The sequence below is a fragment of the Miscanthus floridulus genome, chromosome 4 (genome assembly GCF_019320115.1).
Source record: "Miscanthus floridulus cultivar M001 chromosome 4, ASM1932011v1, whole genome shotgun sequence".
Classification (NCBI taxonomy): Eukaryota; Viridiplantae; Streptophyta; class Magnoliopsida; order Poales; family Poaceae; genus Miscanthus; species Miscanthus floridulus.
The window spans coordinates 110815153-110838413 of NC_089583.1; the positions used below are offsets into that span (position 1 = coordinate 110815153).

The window sequence follows — 23261 nt, forward strand, 5'->3', positions numbered from 1 at the left end:
ATAAAGTTTTTGCTGTAGCTTTACATCTATGCTTTTCTGTAATTAATTGGAATAATTTATGACTGCAGCTTCTATGATCCAATTGTGGTGAAATTTTTATAGTGGGCTAATTATTGTATGCTTGAACTGTAGTGAAATTTTTTTGTTATAGACTAAGTTATACATAGTTATAGACTAAGTTATACATGATGCAATGAGTAACTAAGTTATATATGATCCAATAAATTATATATGATCCAATAAGTATAAAATTTTTACTATAATTCAAGCATAATTAGCCTATCATAAAAATTTCATCATAATTTTACCATATAAGCTGCAGCTATGAATTATTCTAATTAATAATAGAAAAGCATAGATCTAAAGCTACAGCAAAGACTTTATACTAAATAATACTATATTATATATTCATTGTGTAGACCTACTCATGTGGAGTCCAACAAAATTAAATTTTCCGTTTTATGATTTTTCTGTGATTGACTATGATTTTTCAAAGATTCAGCGAAAAGAAATAAAAAAGAAAAAGACAAAACCACAGTAATTATAGCAAAATCATCGTCCAAAATCGCCTAAAGAATTATTTGACCGGTTTTAAAAAGTTGAAAGATAGAAAAATTAGTTTTATAATGTGGGGTGAAGGAACGGCTGGCGGGAGCGGAGCCCCGGTTTTATTGCCACACGCAACGCAAACGCAACAGGGCTACCGCTATTCCTGCTGTATTCGATTCGGAATCCAATTAAGCCAGACCTAGCCATAAAACCCAACTCGCCTGCTCGGTTTGTGCTTTTAACTCTCGGGCCTAATGAGGAGCCCAACTCGCCGCCCGGTATGGACTTTGAACACCTAGGAAAACTCCTTTTACCTCCTTATTTTATTTTATTTTATTTTATGCTCATAGAGTGCGTTTTCTCTCCCCACGATGAGACCACATGTATTTCTCGGGAAAAAAAACTACGAACACATGTCCACATGCTGGCCACCCTTTAACTTTTAAGATAATTTGTTTTGTACCCTAAGACTCTCACTTGTAAATACATTCTAGTTGTGTTGCCGTCAAAGTCATTTGAGCTCTTACGTAATTTGTGCCAACAACATAGAAAATATAACAAAAGGTAAACAACAAAAGGAGACTATTTAAGATTCAAATAGTTCAAACTAGTCAGTACATGGTATAGCATGATTTTAGAAAAAAAAAACTAAACTGGTTTCATATATTTTTTCCAACTTAAAAAGTTTATTTATATTTTCTAGGATTAAATTATTTAAAATTTTTAATTGCATAATTTTTATTGAAAAAATGAATAAGTTTTTGAAAAGATAATTTATATAGTTTTTATATAAAGTCTATTTTTTATCTCCCTTTGCGGCTAATAAGGTAAATATTAGTCACTGAATCTAACGTGTGACATCTCGTCGTCCAAAAAACAGTTTTCAGAATCGATAAATCCGTCTTCAACTCGCGCGCCGGACACATCCCATTCTATTCCGATCCCGTGACCTGATTAAGATTGGGATCCGATTCTGCGGGAGGGGGCGGTTTGGGAAGGGGAGCCGCGTCCGGACGCATCGCTCGCGTCGGACGTCCGGGGGCTAGGATGTCCGTTTGATAATCCAAAAAAAATTGTTTTTGAATATGGGAAGCAAATTTGACTTTAACTAAGATTGTGGAAGTAAAATGAAACCTTTTTTTTGCCATCGGATGCCTTCTGTCTTTTTTGTTTTTGATGAGGTCGGATGCCTTCTATCTTGTGCTTCTTGTTAGCCGCTGGGCTTCAGGCAGTCGGGCATCGCCGGCAGTTTTTTTTTGGCCATGATGTATTATTTTAAAAAGGTTTCACCATTTGCCTATGTTTTTATTAGGAAGCTACATCCAGTTTGCTGTTGTCACAAATTTTTCAGTCCGTCACATTAGGCTTGTTATGATTTTTTTTAGTGATCAACTGCTCTTTTAGAAGACACCTCTTTAGAAGTTGTGCTTTCACATGTAAATACATGTACAACCATGGATCAATGAATAACAAAGATTTCCACTCTTATTTGTCTCTTGAGTCTTTGATTTACATCAAGCACACTCTTCAAACACGTTATCAAACACGCTTGCTCTTCTCCCGCTGACTTTGCCGAGAACTTTCGCTCTGTATCAATAGTTCGAGAGAAGAACTGGAGAAAGAAGTGCGGTTGCCGACCGCCGTGCCAATCAAGAACGATCACTCTCTACATTAGCAGAGGCCATTTTAGAGAAGATCGGAGGATGAACGACAAGCACCGTCAATCTCCATCGAATCCGTTCGCCGTCGACCTTGCATCAGACATGAAGGTGTTATCGTTTCTACAATCAGCAAAAATCATACAGTAAGCCAATACTGGTGTTGTTCAAATCTTGCTTATTACAGTTAAAGGATTCGACTTCATTGTCCTTCATCCACGACCACTACTGTGTACTCTTCGACCGTAATAGTCAATACCCATGTGGTCATCGATGGCATAGGCTCCAAAGCAGGCGAGCAACTCATAGCGGTGGCGATGCCCATGGTCGGCGAGACATTCTTGCCTTGCGTCAAGACCGCGCCTCTACGCATGCAACGTCCTGTCCTCTCAATACCGACGTCATCACCCCACGGTTTTTCGCTCGGTTGTTGCCGAACGGGCACACCGACGCGAGTTCCAATAGCGGCGGCGGCTACTGCCCATTTCGCTCGGTGATAAGTCATAGCTGAAAGTACTGTTGGTTAATTTGGTGTGAGAGAAAAATACTGATTGTTGGCTGAAAAAGTATGGCTTATAAGCCAAGCGAACAGGGCATTATACCTCTCTTCTGACGAGGTGAGGGCCCCACTTGTTGATGATTTCACCTTTGTTATCGTAATGACATTCTAATTGGATTTTATACATCTCATATGAGGTATCATCATATAAGATATAATTTGAGATGAAATCAAACTATGCTTAAATCTATAACTTAAGCACTTACATCAGCCTTCCAATATTCAAACGATATCGTCTATCAATATCCAATAATATTGAACGATATCGTCTATCAATATCCAATAATATTGAACGATATCGTCTATCAATATCCAATAATATTGAACAATCGTAATATCAACATTGATGATCATTCAATCCCTAAACATGGATCAATCTCCATTCAGATCCTAGGATGACAACATTAGTGCATCAAATTAAGCATTCATGTATCTTACATATATATCACAACAAGCCTCATATTGCATTTGCATATATACCTTGCTATAGTTTGAAATAGTGCAACTTCTATTACATCGAAAGATGGGAGTCAAAGAGAATATCCATAGATATCTATATGACACAAAGGATCTTGAATCTATTGTTATACAAATTAAGATATGACCATAGCTGGGTATTGAGATAATGGCTATTTAGTCCCCACAATGCCAGGCCATATATTGATGTTATAATGGTGAAGTTCTCGTGGGAGTCATCATACTTGACTCTAGTGGCCACTTTCCCTCTCCGTTCTAAAGTATTACATGAACATGTATGACTTCATTGAATGGTGACTTTTGATTCCATCGAATGACTAGCCATTATCTATAAAGATAATGTGGCTGGTATTGCCTGGATCCAAATAGGTTACACAAGAGCAATATCACTATATTACCTTCTAAAATATTTATTCTCATGAAAGTGGGGAGATAAACACCTTGCAAACTAAATTAAGTGATAACTTCATAAGATTTATTCATAAGGTTTCTACCAATTTCCACATTTCGCGATGCGTTACTGAGATTGGTATGCAATGACTTCGAAAATTGCAAGGTTCAAGGTGAGACTCATCTTGAAACTATAACCTATTTAAAACATCGTATTGTACTTTTTTCACTATGAGTTTTTCCTTAAACATGTTTCTCATATAAGGTTTCTAATGAGGCAATACAAATACAAATTTATATGTCATATTTCCTCTGTTCCAAATTAATGAGGGAATACCTCTTATTTTTCCTCGTTGGGGTTTTTATATGGGGCATCTAAGACATAAATATGTCATACATTTTATTTTCCTACATTGTTTTTTAGAAGATATCAAAGACATAAATTATAGTTATGATCCTCAAATCATATTTATTGTTCTCTAAACTTGCTTATGAGTTTTTCCTTCCAAGGTTTGTTTCCTATGTGAATTTACAATGAGATAATAATCAACATATATCGTATCAATTTCTCCTTATTTTTCTCATTGTGTTTTAAGGAGTTTTTAATGGCATATCCACGTATATTTCTTATTATTTTTTCATAGGGTTTTGAGGGGAATTATCCAATACATTGACCTAAGCGATGGATGACGATGTGATCAAGAGGAGTGTTACGAATAACTTTATTAGTGATCAACCACTCTTAGAAGACACACCTTCAGAGATCGTCCTTTCACATATATGTATACGTACAACGATAGATCAATGAATAACAACGATTTCCACTCTTATTTGTGAATCTATTGAGTCTTTGATTTACACCAAGCACACTCTACTTTAAACAAGTCTTACTCTTCCTTTTAAAGCCGAAGAAATCCGCGTGGCACACGACACGCGACACGTGAGTGTCACAGTATGCTTTGCCGAAAGCAGATATGAGCAGAAGCGTGCCTACATGGCAGCGCCCAATGCCGTGCCCGCTCCTGTTTTTTATCAGCTCGCAGCCGAGCGCGATCCACGTCAGCGCGATCCGGCGTGCCAGAGCCAAACGAGCAGATTCTCCCGCGCCGCGTGGCACGAGGCGCCCGCGCCCGCTATCCCCTCGCGGATAAGCCGGCCCCGCTCCGGCGCGTGCGCGCCGCGAGATCCCTTAAACTGCCCACCACAGCCCCAACGCTCTCCAACGCCACACAGCTTGCGCGCGAAATGGCACTCGTCTCCGCCTCCTCGTCCTCCACCACCGTCGTCGCGGCGCTCCCCAGGAATGGGCAGCGGGCGTCGTCCTCCTTCCTCGGCGGCAAGAAGGCCACCGAGGCGGCCCGGCCGTCGTTCGCCGTGCGCGTCGCGGCGGACCCCGACAGGCCGATCTGGTTCCCCGGCAGCACCCCTCCGCCGTGGCTCGACGGCAGGTCGGCTGCTGATCCTGATCCTTGGAGTCGTCTTCCATTCATTCGTTAAAGCTAGCCAGGTGGTTCTCCTTGCGAGTGTGACTCTGACACAGTGTGCTCTTGTTGTCTCGATGATGCATGCAGCCTTCCCGGCGACTTCGGCTTTGATCCCTGGGGCCTCGGTGAGTTATGATCACCGATCGATCTCTTCTCCTGTGCACTGTGCACTGTGCACATATACAATCGTTGAGCGGTTGATAACTAACTGTCCATGGATGTGCTGGCGATTGATCTGTGCAGGATCTGACCCGGAGAGCCTGCGGTGGAACGTGCAGGCGGAGCTGGTGCACTGCCGGTGGGCGATGCTCGGCGCGGCGGGCATCTTCATCCCGGAGTTCTTGACCAAGATCGGCATCCTCAACACGCCCTTCTGGTACACCGCCGGCGAGCAGCAGTACTTCACCGACACCACCACCCTCTTCATCATCGAGCTCATCCTCATCGGCTGGGCCGAGGGCCGCCGCTGGGCTGACATCATCAAGCCCGGAAGCGTCAACACCGACCCCATCTTCCCCAGCAACAAGCTCACCGGCACCGACGTCGGGTACATCTCTCTCCTTTTGCATGAATCCAATCCAGAAGACAAAGACTCATATAGTAGTTTTTGGTATACCAAAGGCTAACAATTATTCATCTGCGTGCTATATAAGGTACCCTGGTGGCCTGTGGTTTGACCCGCTCGGCTGGGGCAGCGGCTCGCCGGAGAAGATCAAGGAGCTGCGCACGAAGGAGATCAAGAACGGACGCCTCGCTATGCTCGCCGTCATGGGAGCCTGGTTCCAGGCGGAGTACACCGGCACCGGCCCCATCGACAACCTCTTCGCCCACCTCGCCGACCCCGGCCACGCCACCATCTTCCAGGTCAGCTGAATCAATTAATCCACATTGCATATGTGTCGTCACAACTTTTGTGCGATCGATTCGGTTACTGATTTGGGATTCTTGTTATGTTCTTGACCAAGGCCTTCACCCCCAAATGAGGAGTTGAACTTAGCAATTCGAGGAGTGCTACCACACATGCATTGTTAGGTTGATGGCCGATATGAAACTTCATTTTTTTGTGGGGGCGGACTGCGGAGCGAGTAGACTGTCAATGATGATGGAATGTTCGTGGTGCGATGCATGGTGTACTTGTACTATGTTGTAACCAATGTAAAAATGCGATACTCGTTAGATAATATGTCCTCTTCACTGAATCAACGGCTTGAGATGATGATTTGAACAACGCTTATAATCGTTTTGATGATGCTTTAGGGCATGTTTGGCTCCCGCCCAAAGACGAAGCTAGCAATAAAATCAAGGTTGTGCACCACCAAAGCAATACCTAAATATTTCTTGCGATATATGGTAAATATTAGTCAAATTACTAATGAAATTTGCCTATACTGTGGTGCCTGTGTGCACCAGGGTAATCTCCCTGTTTGCTTGGTCGTGTTTGGCTTATAAGTCATGACTGAAAGTACTGTTGGCTGATTTTATGTGAGGAGAAAATACTATTCGTTGACTGAAAACAAATAAAAAACAAGTCCAAACGAACATGATGAATATAACGTGGCGTCGTCCTGCTCCCACTACATATCATCGTACCGTGAGTTTGGTTGCGCCGTAAATGCAGCGAACAAAACGAGCACCACCATTTGACAAGAGTTAGTCTAGAATTACACAGCGAGTGGCGCCACGCTTTCGGCACGCCTAAGACGCAGCAGTAACCAAACAGGGGTATGACGTCTGCCTTTCGGGCGTGGCGCGCTGTGGCTACGAGTCAAACAGGCCTTACTCGGTAATCCCAACCCAAAAACCATCTACCAGTTTTCAAAACATCCGCATCAACAAGAAACTACATCTCGAAACTACACCACAAAACACATTGAATTTTTAGATCATAAAAGAACAGCCAATGCATGAGAATCTCTCTCCTATCTTGTTTCTTCTCTTCCATCTTCTCCCAATCCATGACCACGACATGCGTGGGCGGGTGCATGGCGCGCTGCACGTGCCCACAGAGGTGCGCTGCAAGCGGCCTGCGACGACGCCACGACGGTGTGCGCAAGCGAGGGGCACGGCCAGCAAGGTGACAAGCAGGTCCGGCGGCTGCTGCGACGGCGGGAGCGGTGGCGCGGCACGCGGCACGCGGCACGCGGCGACGGCGAGCGCGGTCGAGCGGAGCGATCGCACGGCAAATAGTGCGTGAGCGGAGTGCGACGAGCCAGTCACGTTGCCACGACAACGGCGTGCACGGACGAGCGCTCGGTGACGGCATGAGGGCGGGTGGATGGGATTTTTTTTAATTTTAACATTTTTTTAAACTAATTCTAAATCTAACACGGATTGTTTTTTATTTTTAAATCTAATACTTTTGGCCGCGCCTATTTTCATGGCGCGACCAAATGCCTGTGCCGCGCCATGAGGGCTGACGTGACGACGACTGGGGCGCTGACCGGTGACGTGGCAGGATCTGCCATACCACCGATCTCGGCGCGGCAGTGACGCGCCACAGCTGACGGCGTGGCAAGGATGGGATTAATTCGCCGGGCGAACGCCACGGCGGCATAGCACTGCTGCCGGCCAACGTGCTGCGTGTGCTGCCACCACGTGATCACGGAAACATGGGGTCCCACGTCGTCCTTAGGGCTCATCCTCATCCTCTGCGGCTCGCCCTTCCTGTGGCTGTGTCCTGCCCTACCAAGACTAGGACTGCTTGGAGTTCAGAGAGCCGAATAACACCGCATAAAAAGTTTTACATAGGACATAAATACATTTTAAGAGTTTAAAGATCCAAATAACAACGCATAAAAAGTTTCGTGACCGCTCTTGCATTTTACAAAACCACACAAAATTTTATTAAGATTTATAATACCAACTACCAAATAACTATATTAGATCTATCATTTTTTTAGCTAGACATTCTAAAGGTAATCTGGAATTAATCAATGTCACGTCCCATCGCCCTGCCGCAGATCAAGCTAGCATGTAGCAGTGCTGTGAGTGTCCAGCAGCAGCAACGCCCATGCTTTAATTCAAAAGCTTTGTCTGCCACTTTGTCTCGGTATCCGTGCGTATCACACACTGCTTTGCATTGGTGCCATATCTCCTTGGGGCTGCAGGAAAGCAGCGAAACACTGTGCCATGCTCATGCCCTGCACAACTGTAATTATAGTACTTTTATGTTTGGTCATAATCTGGTACTGGTACATTAATCCTAATGAGGCTCTGGAAAAAAATAGGTGGTGCTCTACACTAGCAATAGCAATGGGATGTTTCCGAGAAGATCCCTACTGGCTACAGGGGACAGGGCTATGGGCTCTCTCGGTTCCGTCACATTGTGACCACTGTTGCTGCCATCACCGGCTTGTCAGTTGGCACGTCGTACATGCTCAGTTATGCTTCTCTTCGCTACTAGAGGTGAGCTACTCCGCTAGAGCATGCATGCTTGCTTTGCTTGCTTGGACTGTGCATGTCCAGTCCATGTCGTACTAGCTATAGAGAGCTACAACCATCAGCAGCCTGCCACTTTCACAGCCGCTCACGAGAGCACACTCGGCGCACAACACACCAGCAGCGGCAGCCTTTGACTCAACAGCCATGCATGCAAAGTGTGAGCAGTGACATAATACGCCGGGCAGTGTCCCTGGCACCGTCGCTCTGCACTGTTGCAAAGAGAATGCATAAATTAATTTACACTGTACAGCTTGCTCACCTACTCTTGACGTTTTGCGCTGTACATAATGCATAAATTAATTTTTTATTAAGATTTATAATACCAACCACCAAATAACTATATTAGATCTATCATTTTTTTGAGCTAGACATTCTAAAGGTAATATGGAATTAATCAATGTCCTCTTGCTACCTCTTGAGAAACAATTGTGTAATTTTGTAAAATGCAAGAGCGGTCACTAAACTTTTTATACGGTGTTATTCGGATCTTAAAACTATTAAAATGTATTTATGTCCTATGTAAAACTTTTTATGCGATGTTATTCGGATCTCTGAGCTCCAAGCAGTCCTAGTCCTTGGTAGGGCAGGCCACAGCCACAGGAAGGGCGAGCCGCAGAGGATGAGGATGAGCCCTGAGGACGACGTGGGCCCCCCAGGTTTCTGTGATCACGTGGTGGCAGCACATGCAGCACGTTGGCAGGCAGCAGTGCTCTGCCGCCGCGGCGTCCGCCCGGCGAATTAATCCCGTCCTTGCCGCGCCATCAGCTATGGCGCGTCACTATCGCGCCAAGATCGGTGGCGCGGCAGACCCTGCCACGTCATCGGTCAGCGCCCCGATCGTCGCCACGTCAATCCTCTCGTCGTGTCACCATGCATGACGCGGCACAGGCATTTGGCCGCGCCATGGCAATAGGCGCGACCAAAAGTGTTAGATTTAAAAATAAAAAACAGTTGGTGTTAGATTTAGAATTAATTTAAAAAAAAGTGTTAAAATTAAAAAAAATTCCGGTGGATGGCGGGAGCGACTGGGCGCACGGCAAGCTGGTTGCGCGGCCGCGGCGACGACGACGCACGGGAGCTGGCTCGGACTAGGCTGCGAAGTGCGAACAGGCTCCGCGACGGGGGAAACACGGTGACCCAATGCTTATACGTGGAACAAAATTAAACCCGCGGCCAATGCTTATACGTGGAACAAAATTAAAAGTTTGACATCTTCGTGGTAAGAGTACAAGACAATTGGAGCACCGAACTCAACTCAGCAGTCAGCACACTGTGTGTTCTTATAGTAACTACTCCAGGTTATATGGCATTGTATAAAGTTAGTATAACAGTTTATATGGTGAAAAAAGTTTCACTCAAACCTTGTTACTCCATGGACTTCAAATTATAAGTCATTTTGATTATGTTTAGATATATAGCAAAATCTATATACCAAAAAAGTCAGAGCAACTTATAATTGAAGTGAAGGGGGTAATTTAACGAGCTGTTCTATAAACTTATTTGAACAAGTATATTCAAGAAGTTGAGCGACTCACATGAGAAATTATCAAGAAAAACTTATTTAGGTGCGATGCGCAGAGCCAGGTGTGGGCATGGACATGGGCAGCGCCCATGGCGCAAAGCAGGGGAGCCTGCGTGGACAACGATCGGATCCAACACCGCGTTCGGCTGGTACACTCTCAGCTTGTTTAAGTTTATTCTCTCTCACAGAATACTATTCAATCATCCAAAACCATCTAAAAATCACTATTGAATGCACCAGCCGAACAGGGCGCAAGTCAAGCCAGGCTACGTGATTGGGGTGGTAGCAGGGAGCTAGAAGTGGCCGGAATAGGCTTGATCTTCAGCGATGAGCTAACGGCCCTGTTCGTTTTGCTGAAATTTGGCTTATGCTGATTTGTTGTGAGAGAAAAACGTTATTCATTCGTTGAAAAATACTGTCGAAGTAGTGCTGCAGAACATGTTGAACTTCTCCTGCGGCGCCTTTGATTCTTGACTAGGGAGATCATGGAAGAAGATAAGACTGACACGAAGAGGATGGCATTTGGGCTCATGGATGAAATGTGGGACCACAACTAATTGCTTGCTAATGGTGTAAAAAATAACATCCATTTCATACTTCTCGATCTCTCTTCTACCAAACACAAAAACAGTGATGATCATGTCCCTCGAACCAAAAATCAAAATCGAACCATCCTTTCCTAAAATAGGGATATGACCATCCTACTCTTCCTAGTCACTCATCCAAACACAACCTTAATTTTACCGATACCAAATTTATCAAAATATCAGACATTTTGTCTTTTCAGCGTGCCAATTGAAAGAAAGCAATTGAGTATTTCCCCGATCTACACAAAGTTAATTAAAATAGTAGAATGGAAAGTATGGATTGCTTTCATGAGGTTATTTCACACTAATTTCCGAATTCAACTTCTGCTATCCTTTTTCCCCTCTATCTGCAAAATTAACACTTTATCATCCGCAAGCATTATGTGCAGTTGCCATGTTTATTGGTTCAGGAAACGATTAAAAAGTTGATTCAAGATTAGCCTACGTTTGAAAATAACGACATAACAGGGGCCAAGCGAACTTTCACGCTCAACTTTCCCTGCAAGAATGGATCGCGAGACCCAGGAAGAGTAGACCGAAGACAAAGGAAGGCGAGGGGCACCATCCCAAAAACCCGCAAGAAATCGAATCGACTCGGGGGAAGAAAGAAGAAAAAAAAGGGGGAAGAGGCGAAGAGCACGCGCCGCCGCCAGCACCGCGTCCGCCATGGCCGCCTCCTCCCGCCGCGCGTCGCAACTGCTGGGGTCCGCCGCCTCCCGCCTCCTCCACGCGAGGGGCTTCGCTGCGGCGGCCGCGGCGCCCTCGCCGGCGGTCTTCGTCGACAAGAGCACCCGCGTGATCTGCCAGGGCATCACGGGGAAGAACGGCACCTTCCACACCGAGCAGGCCATCGAGTACGGCACTAACATGGTACGACCCCGCCGCGGCCACCCCTCGTCTGTCTCCCTTTGATGTGCCCCTCAATGGCCCGATCCGTGTGCTCCGTTCTGTGCCGCGCGATTCTAGGGTTTGGCGGTGTTCGTGCTGCGCGATCTCGTTGGTGCGCAGTCGCCGATCTCCATTTCCTCGGGTCTTACTCTTTCGTTTGGCTACCTTACATTCCGATTGAGAGCGACCCTTAACGGAAGATGTTGGAGGCAAAATGTTTGACTATAACTGCTGCTTATGTGGTACGAGGTCTGAAATCGTAGTTCAAGTGGCAAAAAAAACTAGGGTTCGTTATCATTTGTTGAGTTGATTTTAGCCAGCATTTGTCTGGTAGACAGGAAGCATATGCATTTCTCAGGAAGCATAAGTGTATTATGGTTTGAGAAAAAGGATCTTCACAGGAAACCTGATTTGAACCAGCTTGAGATTATGAGAATCATACCCATCATGAATGCTTTGAAACCTTTTAAGCTCTTCTAAGTACAACCTAACAAAAAAAGAATCATGTATGACTTATGATGTAATTATTCTTCACTAAGTGGGACAGAGGCAATTTTTGTTTCCAATCTGTTTTATGTAAATGGGCTGCAGTCCTCAGACAACCAAATTGTAATGCAGGAAGAAGGAAGTGAGGCACTAAGCATGTTGGAGTCTGGTTTTTAGCATGATTGTTCCATGGACCTGGCATGTTTTACATTTATGTTGTTGACCACAGATTCATGTAAATAATGTTGCACACTGTTTCTGACAATGGAATTGACCCAGATGCTACCTTTTTCTGCCATGTGGTATTATACTAATATTATTATGAATATAACTGAAAGCGGTTCATGCTGCACAAAATATTTGATCTATGATTTGCATGTTTCAACAGTATTTCAGTAAACAGATATATCTTTTAAATCTGATAACTAATATTGTTATTTTTATGTTTTGCCTGTAGTCTGTCTCTCTCTCTTTTTTTATATTAAGGTTCTTTTTTGTTGTAACAGGTTGGTGGAGTGACTCCTAAGAAAGGTGGAACTGAACATTTAGGGCTCCCAGTGTTTAACTCTGTAGCAGAAGCTAAGGTTGAAACAAAAGCCAATGCATCTGTTATATATGTTCCACCACCATTTGCTGCTGCCGCTATAATGGAGGCAATGGATGCTGAGCTCGACCTTGTCGTATGCATTACCGAAGGAATTCCGCAGCATGACATGGTAATTTTTAACCATTTCTGTTCTTTGTTAGTCATCTGAACCTAGGAATCTGCTCAATGCCATATCATCTTTGGTTTGGAAATCACTGCACATATAAATTACAAGTCTTCTATTTTTGGCAAAAGGACTAGAAAGTAGTGTGAATGTGTGGTCAATGCTTATCTTAGTTTATCTTACACAGATGGACATGCAGTAGGCTATTATCCTCTTTTGTGCAGGATGGGGCTCAAATTTTGGCAAATAGATGTAGGTGATCCTAATAGACACAGATTTTACTACCATGGTCCATTGAGCGGTTTGCTTGCAGACATTCCTTTTGTGGTATTTTTTTTTTCTGCATATTGCTATTGACTCATGTCATAAATCAGTTAGTTATATTTTGCTTTGTTGATGGAATTCCATGAGGTGACACCATAATGCTTCATTTGCAAATTTAGGTGAAAGTGAAGGCTGCACTAAACAGGCAGTCTAAAACTCGATTGATTGGGCCAAATTGCCCTGGTATCATTAAGCCTGGTGAGTGTAAAATTGGAATCATGCCAGGTTACATCCACAAGCCTGGGCGTATTGGGATCGTATCTCGTTCTGGTACCTTGACATATGAAGCGGTATGCCTGCTATTATTATTTTTTGTATGTGCGAACCAAATCAGGTAATTATTTGGTTAATGCACGTTTGATTTTTGTTGACAGGTGTTTCAAACAACAGCTGTAGGCTTGGGGCAGTCAACTTGTGTAGGCATTGGTGGTGACCCGTTCAATGGCACAAATTTTGTTGATTGCCTTGAAAAGTTTGTTGATGACCCTCAGACAGAAGGTACACCTTTGTATTGAGTTGCATGCACCGACCAGTTCAACCCAAAAGCTTAAGCTAATGGGGAGAGGTGGGCAATTCACTTATATTCCAACACCCCCCCTCACGTGGAGGCTCCCTCTGGCCTCAGACGTGGAATAGAAGCGAGCAACAATTATTTTATTTAATTGCGCTAAGCCGCTAACCAGGATTCGAACTCGAGACCTCTTGCTTTGATACCATATTTAGTTGCATGCATTGACCAGATCAACCCAAAAGCTTAAGCTGATGGGGAGAGGTGGGCAATTCACTTATACTCCAACACTTTGAGATTAAGGCCTCATATTTTAAGCAAAAGCCTTCCTTTTTTAATTCTGTTATGAAATATTTCTTCCTGGATTCTCTGTACTCTTCTCTGTGGCACTTATCCCTTGTTTTTGGCATTTTTGGTACTTGAATACTTCAAAACTGCATTTTTTTCATTTCAAATGCTACATCCATATGCTTTTTTCAGTCAACACAGCTCCGTCCCATTTTGTATTGTTCTCAGTGTTGAATACTGTTCTATGTCTTTCAGGTATTGTTCTCATTGGTGAAATTGGAGGTACGGCTGAGGAGGATGCTGCAACATTCATCCAGGTAAGAGTGTGTTAGGGCTTTAGTTTGGATAGCCTTTTTTCTGTATTACATGCAATATTGCATACCAGACTACTAGACTGCTAATAAAAAGTACTCATATCTGTGATGTTGTTGGCTTTTATTTCACAAAATATTTCTGAACTGTTGTCTCCTCTGGAGTATTTGAGTGTTGGCAGTTGGCACTATGTTTCGAAGATACATACCTTGAAGGCCCTTTTTGCCTTTCACAAAATATGATGATGCATATTTGGATCATTTTTCGAATGATGAACTGGCTTACAACACGTAAACAATTGCATATGTTCTTGCCTCAAGTTACAGTTTTAGTAGAAAGGGGGATTATGCTTGTAGGAAACAGACAGAATTAAGCTAGATTCCTTGGCCCTGATTTATACCACAACTCTAGCTTAATCTAGTGCATACAGTTCCTAAGTAAGCTGCATTGTGGTGCGCATGTTCTAGACCATCTTATCCATCTGATATATGCATTCAGATTTAGTAAAACTACTTGTCGGCAATCTACTTTTGCCATATTTCAAACATGAAGGGAGCTGCGTGTCATTGCATTAAGAGATTCTTGCGGTCTTCTATAGACAAGGTAGCTACAATGAACTCAAAAAGGTTTTCATGTGATATGGAATGACTGGTGAGGTTAGAAGTTTAAAAACTAATTACTAATGCTTATGCCTTATTGATTCGGGTAAATTGTCACCAGTCACTTCAGAAGTGCTGCTATTGATTTATAGGGATGCATGTCTTGTGTTTTGGTTGTTGGAGCTTAAAGTTACATTTTTATAAAAAAAAAATAAAGAAAAAGTTACATTTCCTATCTACTAATTTCATCTGTTTTGAAATACCTCAGGAAAGCAAAACACAAAAGCCTGTCGTTGCATTCATTGCTGGACTTACAGCACCCCCAGGTCGTCGCATGGGTCATGCTGGAGGTACCAACCTAGCTCTTCATTCTTTGCCCTTTGTAATTCTTAATCTACATATTTTAGCTCCATTCAACTGTACTTTTATGTATTAAGTTGAAATATGATCCTTGCATTTAGTTGAGATAAGTTACTGGGAATGTTCTTTTTACCATTCTATTCTTTATGAGTCTGGGCAATTCTGTATGACTGTATCGTATCAGGATGAATGTGGTATCTGTTCAGTCATTTGCAGGTGAGGGCAATTCTGTATATATTTTTTTGTGTTAGCGTTGAAATCATGTCTGCAAAATGGAGAAAATCCCTTGTTACTGGCTTACTGCTATGACATTCATCAAACCTGGTTTGCGTTGTTGAATAGCTGTAGTCATCAACTAACTGTAGTGCTGTTATTCATTCATCTGGCCATTCTGATTTTGACTGCACTTCGGGCACAGCTCAGTTCCAAAAAATTTTTGGAGCTGGAGCTGTGGGAATATTAAAAGTATCTTGGATGATACATGTTTTAGCCATTTAATTTATTTTACAAATTCAAAATCTTGCATGAATCTTGTGTGCTGAATAGGCCCTTAGTTTGCTACACATACTAATTGTATTTCATATTACACATACTAATGTGTACTAATGCAGTTTTTCATCAGGTTTGGCACTAGTGTTGCATTGCTAATCCAGTTTGATCCTTCTGTTGTGAACATGCAGCTATCGTGGCAGGAGGGAAGGGTACTGCCCAGGACAAAATCAAGGCACTCAGAGAGGCCGGTGTTACCGTTGTCGAGTCACCAGCGAAGATTGGTTCTACCATGTTTGAAATCTTCAAGCAGCGTGGAATGGTAGAATAGAGACACAATGGTACAGTAGAGAGACATTGAGAAACCGCTTTTTTATGCTCGTGGGCAATTGCGAGCAATTCCTCGTAGATCCGTTTCCCTGGCCACAAACAAAACTACTGAGGCTTCCTTTTCTTACGTGCCTTCTGTTTGGAAGATGGCCTGACCTTCACTTGGATCACCTTCCAATGAGCTCATTTCAATAAGACGTTTCGGAGCCATCGACTTGCTGTGTTGCTTGGAGTCAATGTGGATGCCTAATTTCAAATTTTTATTGTTTACACATTTCAATCTAGGTTTCTTTATCTGTTTGCTTGTACGGCCTGTTCGGCTGGTATTAGCCGGCTAAAACTGTTTTGTAGTGAGAGAAAAATGCTGTTGATTCTAGCTGATAAGCCGGCTGATAAATTCAAGCGAACAGTTAGTTTGCTTTGCTTGTGTCCTGTTTAATGTGTTTCCCACGATTTGTGTTGGCTAATCATCCTCACTGAACCAATGTCTTCATTTCTGAACTCCTCAGAATGATAAGCATATTCTGATCAAGAAAAGAGTCGAACAAAGTAAAAATAGATTTAAGACCGTTAATCTATTGTCATTTGCTAACGAATGAATATATTTTCGGAGCCACTTTGAATGCAAATTCATTGATATAAGTTTCAGAAGGGAGTATTTGAATTTGGCAGAAACTTTATCTGTCGCAGTCCATAGTGCTCCGATAAAAGACCTGGCTGGGGCAGTACTTTGTGGGTTTTCTCAAGGTCTTCGTAGCAGGACTATCTTATCCCCTATAGGTAAGTCTTTTTTAATCACCATTCCCGAATACTCGTTGAATACAAGGTAAGTTTGGCAACAACTTATATTTTCAAAAGGTCCAAATTACCTCTCTTCAAGCTTTTACTATGTTCAGATAAATCTCTACACTAACGTTTGGTTCGATTTAGTCTCCTTTAACTATTTGATGAGTTGGTCCAACCCATATATTTCCCCTTTTTGTTTCTTCATGACAAATTTTGTGAGGTGAGAGGGGACATCATAATTTTTTTATTTAAATATATCATAAAATTTTATCACGCTAAATTTTTTAGACTTAGGGATCGTACCTAACCACTATAAGTCGTCCATTCTACAACAGTGAGTCTGTGACAACATGGATGATGGCCTTTCTCTAGACCCTGTTCTCCAAAGCAATTTTTTTTTCCTGAAGGGCCATCCCAAGTATTTGTAGGGGGTATAACCCCATGTACCCACGGCAATGGATATGGACCGCACCGTCAGGGGAGGTCCAACCCATAAGATCTAAGGCCTACAGTTGCCCAGTTCTGGTCGGCGTGCACCGCAAGGCAATCAGAAGACATCTCGGCGATGAAGAAAGATCTTTTCGAATATGATAGATATCGTATTCCTTGTAAATACTTACTATATAACTGAATAGATCTAGGCCTAGACCGACTTATAACCCTACCCCCAGACTATATAAGGTGGGTAGAGACCCCCTCGAATTCATCTCATATTCAATACAATCCAATAAAGACACATGACGTAGGGTATTTGAAAGTGCATTTGTCCCCTATGTGGGTTTTGGTGTATTGATGACATCTAAATTAGGGACTAATGTGATCTTAATGAGATATGTCGCAGCTATTAGCCCCGTGAAAGAATCAAAGAGTTGATAAAGATGAAATGAAATCCCTCAATTTTTGAAATTGTAAAGGTGGACGAACTCAAAGCGCTCTCCAAAGTTTTTATTTTTGCTTTTGAGTTTAGGATCCTGAAAGGTCCTTGTTTAGTTTTGGTAATTGAGTGACAACTTAGGTGGACTAATTGTGTTTATGTGAGATACACAGGTGATTAGTCCACAGGTACATGTGTGTGAGCAACATATGCCATGAAGGTGAAAATGGCTTGGAGATGTTGCAAAGCTCACACATGTGATGATGAAGGAGCTTATTGCACATGAGACATGACATTGAGTTGTGTGATCAAGGTGGAGAAGATCAAGACAAGACTTGGCTTGATGGACCGGTTGCAAGCGTGAAGGGCAAGTCGAAGGCTTTGGAGTGATGGATCGCGTGGCGGTGAAGCTTGAGCGAGACTTGGCGCCGATGGACGATGGCAACGGTGAAGAGCAAGTAGAGTCAAGATCGATGAACCAATATGATCATGTGATGATATGGAGTGGATCATATCATTGTTGATCGTGTTGGTGCATGTGTTGCATCGACATTGGAGGAGATGGAATGGAATGCGCAAGGCAAAGGTATAACCTAGGGCATTTCATTTCACCGGTCATAGGTGTGTAGAGAAGTTTATGACCGGGTTTAGGATAGATGGCCGTACTATCAAGAGGGGCAAACTTGTTTGCATATTGGTCATCTAGTGCCACTCGAGTGATCTAACTTTGCATTGTCGCTAGGATCGAGTGGCGTGGCAAGTTGAGTGGCTAACATCCTTTGGGAAATGATTGTGAAAATGCTAACACACTTACACATGGTGGTGTACACTTGATGGTGTTGGCACATTTACAAAGGCGGTGGTGTTTGTAGGGGTGAGATGGGTTTGGGTCCCTCTCTCCCTCCCGCCGAGCTTGTGAGGCGGGATTCGGCGCTTTCGGGAAAATGGAATGTCTATTTTCTATTGCGCCGAATGCAAATTCTTGTGGTTAGCACACTTGAGCAAGGGTGAAGAAAATGGAGAAGATGCTGGCGTCGGTCAACTGACCGGACGCTGGATCTAAATGCACCGGACGCTGGCAGGCTGCGTCCGGTCGCGCTGACGTGGAGTGTAGCAGTCGCTGGAGTGTGACCGGACGCTGGCTGCGTCCGATCGCGTTCGACCGGACGCGTCCGGTCATGCTCGGGAGCTTACTGGAAACGACCGGACGCTGGGGTTCAGCGTCCGGTCAGTTGAAGCTGGAGCGTCCGGTCAGGTCAAGTGACCGTTGGAACCGGGACACGTGGTCGTCTGTGGGCGACCGGACGCTGAGGTCCAGCGTCCGGTCAACACGACCGGAGCGTCCGGTCGTCCCGACCGTTGCCTAGTGAAGGGGTAACGGCTAGTTTAGCCCTTGGGGCTATAAATAGAAGTGGCCCTCGGCCATGGCTGGGGCTGAGCACCTTGGGGGACTTAGTGTCCATGCTTGTGAGTGCTTGGGAGCCCTCCATCACACATATACTTGATAGTGATCATTCGATTGTGTGAGTGAGCGATTCTAGTGTGATTGCATCGTGAGGTTGCATCGAGTGGCACTAGGTGATCGAGTTGCAAGCCGGTGGTGCTTGTTACTCTTGGAGGTTGCCACCTCCTAGACGGCTTGGTGGTGGTTTCCGTGGAAGCCCGCAAGAAGCTTGTGCGGCGCTCCGGAGAAGTGCTTGTGAGGGGCATTGTGCTCGCCCCGCGGGAGCCGCGAAGAGCAACTCTAGTAAAGTGTGTCATTGAGCTACCCTCACTCAAGGGGTAGGTTCTTGCGGCGCCCGACGTGCGGGCTTAGCGGGTGATGCTAATTAGCCGCCGAACCACCAAGTGAGCGGTCGACACAACGGGGACTAGCGTGTTGGCAAACACGTGAACCTCGGGAGAAAAATCATCGTGTCAACCTTGTTCTTCCCGTTGGTTTGCATCCCCATTACACAAGCTTGCAATTACTTTTATACATATTAAGCTTGTGTAGTTGCTCTTGTAATTAGATAGCTTGTGTAGCTTGCTAATTACCTTCTTGCTTGTGTAGCATAGAAGTAGCTCCCTTGCGTGGCTAATTTGGTTTTAGTAACCTTGTTAGTCACATTGCTTAGTTTGTGTAACTAAGTATTTGCGCTCTCTAATTAGGCATTGGTTGCCTTGTTATTGAGCATTGCTAGTGAGCTTAGTTAGCTTTGTGCTTTTGCTTACTAGCATGTGTAGGAGCTCCCTTGTTGTTTAAAGTACTAGTGGCATAGGTTTGTGTGACCTTGCTCCTAGAATTGTTTAGGAGAGCTCTAGCTAGCCCGGCACCTTTGTTGCATAATTGTTATCTTTGCAAGGTGCTAGTAAACATATATAGTGGGGTGTAGTCTTGGCTAGACCGTTAGTTTAAATTCCGCATTTGTATCGGTTAGCCGACGCGATTAAGTTTTAGAAAAGACTATTCACCCCCCCCTCTAGTCGCCATCTCGACCCTTCAGATCCGCCGCACTATAAAGAGGGATGCAAATTTAGTTGGTCTGAGGAAGATAGAGTGCGCAAGCATAATAACTAAATCAAAAGAGAGACACTCTAGCACTCCACGAGCACGTAGATTATTTTTCTGTGACTATCGGTGTCAGAAGTCCCAACGTAAGTCGGAACTTCCGATAGTCGGAAGTCCCGACCCAAGCCGGGAGTCCCGGTATCAGTGGTTCTGACTATCTGTGCTCGTCAGAAGTCCCGACGTACGTCGGGAGTCCCGACACCTGGAGCTTTGCTGGTTGTTTAACTGCGCACGTCGGAAGTCCCGACGTTTGCCGGGAGTTCCGACATTAACTTGCACGCGTGGACTTCTGACCCTGTGTGAACAGTGTTTTCTGTTAACGTCGGAAGTCCCGAGATCTGCGTCGGAACTTCCGACGTAGATCTGAACGGTTAGATTTTCACTTGGAGTATAAATACCCCTCTCTTTATTTCTAACTGTTACAGACTCATTCACAGCTGATCCACTTCATGCTCAACAACTCCCAAGTAACTAAAGCACCCCTCTCCTTCCCTCTTTGCTCTAATCTTCGATTCCCTTAGGGTTTTGAGTGAAAGGAGAGTGGATTAAGTGAGAGCATCACTTTGGCAAGTTTGAGCACTTGATTTCTTCGCCAAGCCAGTTGATTTTGCGTCTATTACTCTTGGGGTTTTGCCCCTAGCCGGCTAGGCGTTGCCTAAGAGCTTTCATCTTGTGGAAGAGCCTTGAGAAGTTTGTATCACCCTTCGATTTCTTAGTGGAAAGCTCAAGTGACCTTTGTGGTCGCTTTGAGAGAGGCAAGGAGGTGGAAGAGACTTCAACCTTGGTGGTCACCTCAACAACGAGGACGTAGGAGCTCATTTGTGGGGTTGTCGAACCTTGGGATAAATCCTTGTGTCCCGCATGCTTGTTGTTGTTGTTGTGATTGCTAGAGATTATTTGTATTTGTTTGTCTCTTTCTCTCCCAAATTTCCATTTTAGGGTTTGGACTTGATCTATGGTTTAGAGGCATTACGGCGTCAAGGGAGTGACTCAACATCTTCACCAAACCACTAGGAAGTGAGGTTGTAAGATTATTTATCCGCAAAGTTAAATTTGGCACTGCTTTTGTAGTTCACGTAGGCGTCGGAACTACTGACGTTTGTGCCGAAACTTCTGACAACGTCGGGAGTTTTGACCCAAACACCGGGACTTCCGACATTGACTGATAGATTCAAACTTAGCATTTATAGTAAATTTTTAGATACGCCTATTCACCCTCCCCTCTAGGCATTGTTAGATCCTTTTAGTATTACGTCGATCAGACGGCCTGAACCTGTCTAAATCGTTGTCTCTGCGCCTTGTGTCACCATCCAGTTCCTATTACGAGCACCTCCACTGATCATCTACTACCGTGGGTATACCTCTCGGTAGACTGCCGACTAGATTTCGTCGATAGTGGCGCGCTAGGTAGGGGGTGTGCGTGCTGATTCCATGGCCAACCAGATGGTCACTTTCCTGAGCTCCGTGGCCTTTCTCCAGCCGGGCTAGATCTTCATGGTCGGATCCATGACTTGGATCATTGGCCCCAACGGCAACGGGGAGATCGTGGAAGTGGTGCAGGATCACCCTGCACCGATCGCACTAAAACTTGCAATGACATCTCCGATCCCATCGCCCCGCCACTAGGTTAGGAGATCCATCAGCAATGATGATCTGATCGCATCCATCGATTGGGTCACAGACCGCTTAGTAGAATGTCAGCTTCTCGTGGGTTCGGTCTTAGATCAATCCAGAGCGAGTGACGAATTTCTCGTACTCCAAGATCACCAAGCCGCTACAACCGAGCAACCTACTCGGCCACTTCATTCAAGGCGACCATATTCTGATCTGGTGATCACGGCAACTCTGGAAGGGCGTACCGTTCAACTCCGACCACTCCTGCCCCGACGAAGAGCATGCCGAAGCCCTATTCTTTTGGGCTAGTGGGTGCGGGTCCAATCTGTCTGGACATCATGCACCATCTTTTTGCCGACCACGCCGAGCGCAGCCGCGTCGACGACCTCTATCAGATCGACTTCCTTGAAGCCGACCAGCCTGCGCCAATGGTAAACATGGTGCAAATCCGAACAGACCTTTCGGATGACACGCTCCAAACAATCCTAGAGGAAAGCCCCGAGCCATACTCCGAAGGCTCTACCAGCACCTGCCCACCTTTTCCTCCAGGCTTACGGAGAGAGCTCTTCATGGTTAGCCACGATAGCATCGCTATCGATGGAGAAACCAGTGTCCAGCACCGTGAGCGCGAAGCCAAGAACGTTGATCGCCAACAACGTCGCAATGAAGAAGCAGAAACCGCCGTCCAAGCTGCTGGAGGTGGCCCGCCGCCTCTCGTCCATAATCTTCAACAAGAATTCCTCATGGTGGACAACCAGCAAGTAGAGCAGACACCGAGCGCCAATCGGGCTGTGGCTACCTACGAGTTGGCTAGACTCCCACCAACGCCGGAGGTACTCAAGATTCAAGCACTGCTTAAAGCAGCTCTGGTCCAAGTCAACGACATCCGGAACCCAGCTCGGTCTTATTCGACAGTGACCGCACATAGTCATAACCCTCGTAGTTTTTGCCATGATGGGGGGAGTCATTACCATAGCGGCCAGATCGTCCAAGTGGGGTCCAGGGGCAATGTCGCTATCAAACCTGGATCACAAGGACCACGAAATCAGCATGGCTAACCAGCTCATAACGCCAACCAGGAGGTTAATCAACCCCCGCACGGTGACGCCCGTGACCGCATCAACGCCAATCTCGATGTCTGCAATCGCATCAAGAACAGTCATGCCCAGCGACATCAGACAAAACTCCAACGCCGACAGGAGTATGACGACCAACACGGCGACCACGTCGGCCTCCGACCACTCCCTACTATCGAGCCGACGGGACCCCGCCCCTTCATAGCAAGGCTGCGAGCCGTACAATGGCCCGTAGGCTTCAAGATCTTCGGGGTCGATCCCTACGACGACAAGGCTAATCCCGAGCAGCAGTGGATGCAGCTCTACGAGATCGCTGTACGTGCTGCCAGGGGAAACAACGACATAATGGCAAACTATTTGTCTGTCATGCTCTCCCAGACAACCAACAATTGGCTTATG

General features: G+C 44.8%; 2 protein-coding genes across 2 annotated transcripts; both read left to right on the forward strand.

The window, feature by feature from the left end:
• Positions 1 to 4848: 4848 nt before the first annotated feature.
• Positions 4849 to 6316, forward strand: LOC136550326 (chlorophyll a-b binding protein 7, chloroplastic-like). The gene is made up of 5 exons (XM_066541866.1): positions 4849 to 5081; positions 5205 to 5242; positions 5361 to 5664; positions 5771 to 5981; positions 6083 to 6316. Exons 1-5 carry the CDS (start codon positions 4879 to 4881, stop codon positions 6098 to 6100), a joined length of 774 nt encoding a protein of 257 aa, XP_066397963.1. The 5' UTR covers positions 4849 to 4878; the 3' UTR covers positions 6101 to 6316.
• Positions 6317 to 11161: 4845 nt separating this feature from the next.
• LOC136550327 (succinate--CoA ligase [ADP-forming] subunit alpha, mitochondrial-like) lies at positions 11162 to 16171 on the forward strand. Its single transcript, XM_066541867.1, has 7 exons — positions 11162 to 11537; positions 12548 to 12757; positions 13195 to 13365; positions 13450 to 13573; positions 14127 to 14188; positions 15051 to 15132; positions 15823 to 16171. Exons 1-7 carry the CDS (start codon positions 11334 to 11336, stop codon positions 15960 to 15962), a joined length of 993 nt encoding a protein of 330 aa, XP_066397964.1. The 5' UTR covers positions 11162 to 11333; the 3' UTR covers positions 15963 to 16171.
• The last annotated feature ends 7090 nt before the right edge of the window (positions 16172 to 23261 follow it).

What these genes read in the sequence shown, in the direction of transcription:
- LOC136550326 (XM_066541866.1), top strand. Translation starts at nt 4,879, where the DNA reads ATGGCACTCGTCTCCGCCTCCTCGTCCTCCACCACCGTCGTCGCGGCG. An exon ending in CCGCCGTGGCTCGACGGCAG is followed by an intron (nt 5,082 to 5,204) that starts GTCGGCTGCTGA and finishes TGATGCATGCAG; the next exon opens with CCTTCCCGGCGACTTCGGCT. An exon ending in CTCACCGGCACCGACGTCGG is followed by an intron (nt 5,665 to 5,770) that starts GTACATCTCTCT and finishes GTGCTATATAAG; the next exon opens with GTACCCTGGTGGCCTGTGGT.
- LOC136550327 (XM_066541867.1), top strand. Translation starts at nt 11,334, where the DNA reads ATGGCCGCCTCCTCCCGCCGCGCGTCGCAACTGCTGGGGTCCGCCGCC. An exon ending in GAATTCCGCAGCATGACATG is followed by an intron (nt 12,758 to 13,194) that starts GTAATTTTTAAC and finishes TTGCAAATTTAG; the next exon opens with GTGAAAGTGAAGGCTGCACT. An exon ending in ATGCTGCAACATTCATCCAG is followed by an intron (nt 14,189 to 15,050) that starts GTAAGAGTGTGT and finishes GAAATACCTCAG; the next exon opens with GAAAGCAAAACACAAAAGCC.